This window comes from Falco punctatus (assembly GCF_963210335.1).
Source record: "Falco punctatus genome assembly, chromosome: 4".
In the NCBI taxonomy this organism is placed as follows: Eukaryota; Metazoa; Chordata; class Aves; order Falconiformes; family Falconidae; genus Falco; species Falco punctatus.
The window spans coordinates 50,204,611-50,213,640 of NC_137583.1; the positions used below are offsets into that span (position 1 = coordinate 50,204,611).

General features: G+C 43.5%; 1 protein-coding gene across 2 annotated transcripts; it reads right to left on the reverse strand.

Moving 5' to 3' along the window:
- Positions 1 to 77: 77 nt before the first annotated feature.
- On the reverse strand, positions 78 to 8,900 carry SLC35E1 (solute carrier family 35 member E1). Of its 2 annotated transcripts, XM_080385310.1 has the most exons (7): positions 8,427 to 8,900; positions 7,503 to 7,573; positions 6,971 to 7,108; positions 6,160 to 6,285; positions 5,422 to 5,667; positions 4,727 to 4,975; positions 78 to 657 (listed from the first exon to the last, which is right to left on the reverse strand). In XM_080385310.1, the coding sequence occupies exons 1-6, from the start codon at positions 8,806 to 8,808 to the stop codon at positions 4,742 to 4,744; spliced, it is 1,197 nt and encodes a 398-aa protein (XP_080241436.1). In that variant the 5' UTR covers positions 8,809 to 8,900; the 3' UTR covers positions 78 to 657; positions 4,727 to 4,741. The 2 variants fall into 2 exon arrangements, with proteins under 2 accessions (XP_080241436.1, XP_080241435.1); XM_080385309.1 differs by lacking the exon at positions 78 to 657 and having other exon boundaries at positions 1,739 to 4,975; positions 8,427 to 8,895.
- Between the last annotated feature and the right edge of the window lie 130 nt (positions 8,901 to 9,030).

Consider the following 9,030-nt stretch of genomic DNA (forward strand, 5'->3'; position numbering starts at 1 on the left):
ACCATCTTAAATTTCAAGCATTAAATTACAACTCACAGGATTTCCACTCACACAGGTAACTCACAGACAGCCTTACAAAAAGGCATAACTTTTTATTCTTAACAAGACAAACCATGAAGACCCCACTATATTATCTACAGGATATAAAACCTCAGAAAGATGGATGCTTCCATGTATCCAAATAACAAAGGCTGGGCGGATGGGGTGGGGGAAGAATCAAATACAAACTGACAATTCTGATCACTCTACAGTCCTGGAATTAACACAGATGCCAGGAGACCAGATGAAGTTCAAATCTCAGCTTATACTCAAAAAAGTATGAAACTTTTCAAAATTCCTTCTGCCACCTTTTGTGCCAACACACACGTCACTGCTTTGCACACTGGAGCCCCAGAGTTACCACCCAGGCTGTCATGTTTCTCAGAACACAGTGACTGCTTATCCACAAAATGCTCCAAATGCTACAGTTACCTGACAGAGATGTCTGCCAAAAACCACCTGAGCACCTGATTTGTTTCAGACAGGACAAAGTCCCAAGTACCTGGAAGTCACCAGTGCAGTTTCTTCCTGTCGGCCCGTAAGGGATCCCAGATCAGCAACATCAGCTACAGGCCGGAGGGGCGTGTCACAGGCAATCTGGCTGAGTAACATCCAGAACTTCACAGAACGACAGCAGAAATAAGAACAGGAAAATAATACAAAAGTGTTCATTTGCTTAAGTGCCAGATTTCATACAGTAAGGAGTGCATTTTTTATGGTTTTGTTTTGTTTTTTAAAACCACCCATATTCACATATATTTATAGAGTACCAACATAAACCCCCCCAAAAAGACAGGCAGTGACCGCCACCTGCGTATTTTGCGCTTGTGTATCTACATACTGTGATTCTATCATACACCTATTGTCTCAGGATTAACAAATTTTACTTGTCTTTACCACCACCACCAAGATATTTCAGAATTATTTTTAACAGCTTACAACATGGTTCAGAAAAGGAAGCCTTAGAAAAACAAAACTTTCCCTTTATTTGTATTGCACCTTTTTCACAAAGAGCTACACGGCAGAAGTTTCTTCTGCTGCAAAATGCTACATCAGAAAAATATGAGTTTGAACATAGATTAGAAAGTAAAGGTCTTGAGCTTCAGGAATCATCATAAGTTGATCCCAAATTACCATTTTTACAAATCACTGTACACCTACAAAGCCCAAGTATTGCTTCAATTTTATTTAGCAATCATTTATTTAAAAAACACAAGCGTTTTTACCAGGTGATAAAGATGCTCCAATTACTACTGGGTACTAAAATTGAATCTGCCAGGGAAATACTTTGAAGATCTATTGAAAGAGCACTGAATACTCTACGAAGCTATCAACAGAAACCCCCAAAGGCAGTGGGGAGAGGTTGGTTTCCCTCACACTGGTATTTCTACAACTATCCAGGACTGTTTTGGGAAGAATTTCTCCCATTCTGTGATGTATTTATACACATTAGAAATGCGTAATGGAAATCAAAACACTCCTAAGGATACCAGCGACTGGTGTTAGGACACCCAAACTGGCGTAGTTTCAGTCTACGTAACCACCTGGTAAGGTATCACACCCACACAGCAAAACATTAATCTGGTTTCTCATGAGTGGTCATTACCAATAATGCATGGCACTCCCAAAGCTTCCTGCAAGTAAAAAACTCCAACCAACCCCCTTCATTCCGAGTTAATAACAGGGTCATTATACATGATTTTCTAGATATGCCCTTTTTATTCCAGTGTTTCCATACTTTCTACAACTTATGTACATAGTTAAATACGTCATAAATTTACAAACCATGTTAAAACAAATGCTTCACCTTGCCAAACAAGATCTTGCCAGCGGTCCAAGATTAAAATATATATTACAACAGTATCAGAAACTTCCTTTACCTGAATGTGGGCAATATTGCTTAAGGACTCGAATTCACATACTCAGCAAAACCACCTCTTGTAACTGGTTCACCTAACCGTTTTAATTGTATGTTCTACCAGACAAAATGATCCCTGTTGACCACAGACCTGAACTATAAGAGCACAAACACCATACCAGGGAGTCTCCAGGGAAAAGATTCACTCTCCAGGCTCTAAATGGACAATATCCTTGTTTTGGGTCAGTCCCTTTTTGCTCTGCAAATACAGTAGTTTTGTTTCAGAGATACAGTGAGGCCACAAGCCCAGGCCAGAATTTGGGACAAGGTATTTTTAACAGAAAACTCTCACCTGCTTCTGTACTCTTGACAGAAGAAGCTGAGCTAAAGACTTGCCACAGCAAGTGCGCAGTGCAAACTTTCTCTGAAAACAGTTGCAAAAAAGATCTGGTTATGTTCTCTAAAATGAAATAATCTAAATATATTTAATAAAGCCTCTGATCTGTGAATAAAGTATGAGGTGCTTTATTACAAGTAACGGTTCAAATTGTATGGGGATGGTACAGCAGCAGACATAACAGAAGATGTGGAGATGAACTCCTAGTACACCTGCACATCCCTGGGGCCCCCACTGCTACTTTTTTCTGGTATGTCACCCCCCTGAGAAGTAAGGAAGAACCATTTCCATTTTCTCAATGGCACAAAGACCACAATGAAGCGTTTGCACCTAGCTCCCTCTGAAAGCAGTTGGGCAAACTTCAGCCCCACTTAAAAATATTAGCCTAAATACCTCATCCTCAAATCAGTCCTTTGCAGAGCCAGAACCTAATGCAAATCCAGAGTTCACACAATCCTTTTTACATGTATGTAAAAGCACTTACATGGTGGGAAGTGAGACTTAGAAATACACATTTTGCAATTCCCCATATTAAAAAGAAATAATTACACATAAATTAATACTGGAATGGGCAAAAGACATTTCATCTGAAAGAACGCTTTTCCTCATTACCTTGTTCTTGTTAACCTGGGTTAGGAAATACTTTATGTAGAATTTCTAAACTAAAAGTCCAAGTTCTAAGCTAGCACTAACAGATTCAATTCCAGGCAAGTCAAGGAAGTTCTGCTCACAAACATTAGCAGCATAAAGCATTAGCAACGTAAACCTATCTCTGAAGTTTCAGAAAGACCATTTCCTCTTTTGGACCGGAAGGTGGAAGGCAGCCTACATCACTACCTCCACAGTCAGCCAAAAGATTAAGATCAGGTTGACTTTGCACATGAAAATAAATTATTTATTATCCGGAAAGGAGCCAAATCATCACCTCACATCATGGAAATGGTCACTTTTAAAGCAATAAATAAGCGGAGGGAGTGTTCTGTACCACACCCTGAATTTTGTCATGGGTGTGTAATACCTCTCTAGTAAAAATGTAATACTTACACTATCAGAAGTCTCACTGTACAACAGCTTTTCTGTTAAGGAAAGAAAGCCCCTAAAATCTTCTTTTGCCAAATAAAAATCTGACTCAGTGAAACCCAAGTTCAACTGGTTTCATTCCTTTCATGCACAGACGTGGTATCTGATGCACAACAATCAATGTGTCTAGAATTAAGTACATTCGTTTATACTAACAGAATCGGTTCTTCTTAATCATCAATTATCTATTTACTGCTGATTCAAATAATTTTTTCTTAACAATTTACTATTCAAGCTAGGGGAGTTGCAGGAACAGAGCAGGATACACAATTTAACTTTGGCAGGAAGTGGAACTCGGGCTAAATGCACACAGCAACTCCAGCAGCAGTAATTAAGAAACTTAAAACACCAATTAGAGGCTAAAAAGACAGACAAGAAACAATGAAGAATGATGGCTACTCAAATTAATGTGTTCATAATAAATGATTCATGTAAGAAAGCATAATATATGCACAGAACTGAGAAGAAAACACCTTAAACATTTCAATTTTGAAAGTAACAAAAGCCTTTTGTAAGAACAGGTGTGAAGCAAGTAAAAAAAAAAAATCTTATTCCAAACACTTTATTTGTGGAGGTGTGTTCTTTCTGCATTGCCAAGGAAGAGCAATGTCCGAAGTTAGAGGGCTACGTTATTCAGAAGACAATTATGATCTTTGGCTCTGTTTTTTATCTACAGTGACTGGGACAACAGTGATTTTAGGAAATTCTGTTTCTCTGTGCCTGAAGTACGCTTCTTGCAGAGCTCAATCTTCCTACTGTCTACTCTTTCAGAAACATGTCTGCTTTGTCACCGAAAACTAAAGGCATAGGCACAAAAGCAGTTAATACCCACATGAAGTTTCATTGATGCTCAAGATGAATTCAGGTCTACCTATCTGCAACTGATGCGTGTAAGTCAAATTATCAGACAGACAAATCCTGATAACCAGAAGTTTCACTTCTTTCTGAAAGTTTCATTAAAAGCAAGGATCGTTACAACATGAGAAAACAAATTAAAGGTAGTGTCACCAGCCTGGAAACAAAATACTGGCCAGAATTTAGCTGCCAAAAGACTCATCAGTTGACAGGACTCTGAAAAGGAGCAGTAACAGCAGTGACGATCACTCTGAAGTTACGTACGTGCATTTCACCAGAATCTCTGTACAAGAGCTACACTGTGCATTTGGTTCCAGTGTCAGATCTAGTGGTTTCATGTTTAAAGGTCTGCTTAGCAGAAGTTGAAGGTCTGTACCGCTTCCACTACACATGCATCTTCCCTTCCACAAAAACTGTACAATAAAATGGCTTTACATTCATGGATGTACTAAAAGTTTCTGATAATGTTGGGGACACTTTGATATCACAGTCTATACCTGTTTGCCAGGATTCTATATATCAAAACGATTTAAGTTGTAGGTAGTTGGGTAGTTTTGCCGATTATACTGGAAGTGATCTGTTAAGATACTGGTTCGACCGTACTGATAGTCTCCATGTTGTGCAAATGCCGTAAGTCCATTCTGAGACTTTTCAGGAGTGTTTCGGTGACGGTCCAAATTCACAAGGTCTGCAGTTGTAACGGGAAGTAGCTGCTTCTTTGCTTCTTGATTTGCATCATATTTTGTCTAGGAAATAAATAAATAATGTTTTTCTTTGGTATCACCTAACATACTCATACACCTAGAAAAAAGCATAACAGCTTTACAATTACACCACTATCTATGCCTGTTAGAGTCTTACTTTAGTGGCTTCTAACAAAAACCTCATTCCCCTCACATGGCAAATCAGTAAGCTGCTCTTTTGCTCAAGAGGTGTGCGTTACTTCCCAATCTTCATTTTTCAAGCAGATATTAAGATCAAAATTTAAGCTTGTTAGAATCCTAACAGCTGGTCTGACCCAGGCACCCACATACTTCACTTATATGTACCTCCTCTGCAATGAAGCCTTATGCACTCTACATGTTTGTTCTGCCAGCTGTTAACTTCTTGTACAAAAAATAATTGAAAACTACTGGACTGTTTCAAGTGAGCGTCCTGAATAAACAAACAGCCCCCCCACCAAAACCCTTACCTTGTTATATAAGAAGACCCCCAAGATAGCTGTCATCATTCCAAGGACATTGGTGCTCGTAACCGGATTGCGAAGCATTATAAGGGACACCGTGATGACCATGATTCTTTTTGTGGCGTTTGCGACAGAGTAACTTAGCGGGCTGATCAGATTAAGAATACTGAAGGCAATGACATTCTGGGCAAAATTACAGAATCCACTGATTATAAGCAGCATCAAGGTCCATGACCAATGAGACATCGTGCTCTGTCATAAAGACAAACATTACAAGAAAAAAAAATTATCTCAGGTCTCAGATAAGAATGCAAATACAATGAGTCACTTCTTACCTGCCATTAATGGGAAGAACATCTGCAACTTCACTCTAAAGATGCACCCAAGTATGTTACATCATGCAACTACCAACTCTGAGAAAACATCTCTCTGCGTATTTGTAACACACGTTCTGGGTGCATTTGTTCTGTCACCAGCCACTAACTCCTGAGATTTACATGCACACGCTACCTCTCCTAGCCCTGACATGAATTCTCACAATGAACGCTATGTTTATTTTTTTATATATAATTTTGTGAAACAATTTGCATGTATTGCACAACAGTTCCTTCCACGCTGACGAGAAACTACACTGAAACACTTCAGCACACTTTTCTGGTTGGGTGGTGGTGTTTGTTGATTTGTTGGTTTTATTTTCTCCTTTCTTTCTTAATAGCAAACAAGTTTCCCAAATACGACACTTACCAAGTCATTCTCTACTAAGAAGGAAGAAAGATCTACCAACACCCACGTTGGGATCATGAAGAATACAGCATGGCACCCAAGTATGTTCAGCAACCGAAGGTGATGTATTCGGGAATCTCTTAATACCTGACAAAACACATTATTAAATAGCCTTTCTTCAGCTACTGCCCACGTTATCAGCAGAGATTCAGGAGCTGTCTAAAGCTGTTACTGTTAAATAATAGATAAATTATGAAAATAAGTAAATACCATTATAGTATGACTTTCCTATAAGGACAACCAAAGAAAAACAGATGTCCATTTGAAAAACAATGGTTTCTTGAGTGGTGACTCTTAGTATTAACAAGATAACAACACATATAAGATGTTCTATAAACCAGAAATAATTTTGTAAGTAAACAGATTCTGGACATACATTTTGTTTCTAGGATTTCAAGGCAAGCTCAGTGTTGACACTAACTCACTACAGAGAAAGGATTTGATACAAGATACATTAAAAGCTTTCAAATGAGCTGCTGAATTTAAGCACTTATTGAATTGTCAGCGGAAAAAAACATCTATGCTAAGGAGTAAAGAAAACTGAGTTCTGCCCGATTTTCAGTATAACAGCTTCAACAGGTAGGATTTGCTGTAGAGAACAGGCATACAAAATAGCCAACCATTACTTTGGGCTCCTTTGACTATAAAGTCAACTTTAAAAAGTAAATATGTATATGTGTACTGGAAAAGACATATTAAAGTATTTTTAGCATACCAAGTCCTGCTAAAGGATGATGCTACTAATCAACATTACGAACAGCAAAACTATTACCTTCTTTGAGAAGATGTTCTGAAGTGAAAAACACAGAGTAGCAGCAAGTGCACTGATGAGTCCCCACATGTCAAAAGAAAGTTCCGTGACTGTGGCCAGCAGGACACCAGTAATTATGGGGATCAGAGACAAGTACACCTGAAAGGAATACAGAATAGTAGCTTACGCCTTCTAAGAACTTTCATTTCAACTGAGTTTATATATACTACTATTTGGGGAAGAAAGGAGAAAGAAGAATAAAGCAACAAAACCAGGGAGCAATTTTTATGCTATTGTAGTTGGAGAAAGTTTAAGCAACTACAATACATGCTATAACAACTCCAGCACATCAGAGAGCATCACCTTGCTCAACATTCAGATGTGTTTTCTTTACGTTCACGATAAAAGGAATAAGAATATGTAAAGTCTGTGTAATCTAACTTCAATCACAAAATTCACCCAGCTAACCAAAGTCCAAGCTTTCCTGACCCCAGCCAGCAGAGCACACCACGGACACCACCAAGAAAAGGAACCTCAGCAAACCTGTCCGCACCTTCGTCGTCTGCTTTTCCTTCATTATGATCCGCGAAAGAAGAACCACCCATATTGGCATCGTCGCTTTTACTGAGAAAGGAAAGAAAATGTCGGTGGAGATGCAAAGCTTGGGCCAACTCCATCAACCACAGTCAGCAGAGGGTGAGTGCTGGGGAGGTAGGAGGGGCTCAGGTCTGGTCCCACCAGAGCCATAACCTCAGCCCACGCTGGGTTGTTCCTCCTCACCGCTGTGCTGGGTGCTTAGACAAACACTGGCCGATTCTCGGTGCTGCACCAGGCACCCACATGAGCACGCGGTGGGGCATAGCACATCGTGCCGGGCGCCCACACAAGCACACGCTGGGCTTCAGGTCACTGCACTGGGCACTGGTAGAGACACTGCACTGGGCACCCATATGAGCGTGCAACAGGGACCAGGACACCGCGCTGGGCATGTATAGGAGCACACAGCAAAGACTGGGACACTGCACTGAGTGCTTGTATGAGCACACAGCAGAAACTGGAAAACTGCACTGGGCACACGTAGGAGCACACAGTGGAGACTGAGACACTGTATTGGGCACCTGTATGAGCACACAGTGGGGACTGAGACACCGCACTGGGCACATGTACAAGCATGCAGGGGGGACTGGGAGACTGTGTTGGGCACTTGTACGAGCACACACTGAGCTTCAGGTCACCGTACTGGGCCCCCGTACAAGCCAACACTGGGCCCCAGGCCATTGCACCGGGCACCAGTCCGAGCACACAGCGGGGACCAGGACACCGCACCGGCCACCCATACGAGCCCACACCGGGCTTCAGCTCTCTGCACCGGGACCCTAGACGAGCCCAACCGGCGCTGGGCCAATCCCCGCCCGGGCACCTGCAGGAGCACACGCCAGGCATAAGGCCATCCCTCCCCCCCCTCCCCGGGCCTCACCTGTGTGCGCGTAGGAGACCGGGACCCGCCAGAGGGAAACGTGCGCGGAGACGGAGGCGAAGTACTTGCCGAAGGCGAGCGGCAGGATGTAGCGGGGATAGGCGCGGGGCGGCAGCTGGGCCGGGCCGGCGGGCGGCACCCGCCAGGCGCGCAGCAGAGGCGGCAGGAGCCCACACAGCCCCAGGATGTGGAAGAGCGAGACGGTAACGGGCCGCGGGAAGCCGCCCAGCAGCAGCTTGTTCACCACGTTCCCGCCGGCGCTCAGCCCGTACCAGGCCAGGCAAAGCGCCGACACCCGCGCCCCCTCCCGCAGCGCCGGCCCGCGGCCCCCCCGCCCCGGCACCGCCCCGGCGCCCGCCGCCGCCGCCAGCGGGGCCGCCATGGCTGCCTGCGCCGCCCGGCCGCCGCAACGTCACCGCCGCCAACGCGACGCTTCCCGAGACGGGGCCCCGCCCCCTACTCCGTGCCTACGGGTGCCGGCAGCCGCCGCCGCCGCGCGTCACTTCCGCTGGGCCGCCCTGGCGGGAAGCGCCGTTGAGGGTTCGCCCCGCACTCCCGCCCCGTGTCCCCCTACTCCACCGCCACCCCGGGCCCACCGGTGGGA

Coding starts and splice junctions, on each gene's coding strand:
- SLC35E1 (XM_080385310.1), bottom strand. CDS start 8,808: ATGGCGGCCCCGCTGGCGGCGGCGGCGGGCGCCGGGGCGGTGCCGGGG. Junction 7,109..7,502: donor AGGAAAAGCAGACGACGAAG/GTGCGGACAGGT, acceptor TATTCCTTTCAG/GTGTACTTGTCTCTGATCCC. Junction 5,668..6,159: donor TCTTAGTAGAGAATGACTTG/GTAAGTGTCGTA, acceptor TCTTTATGACAG/AGCACGATGTCTCATTGGTC.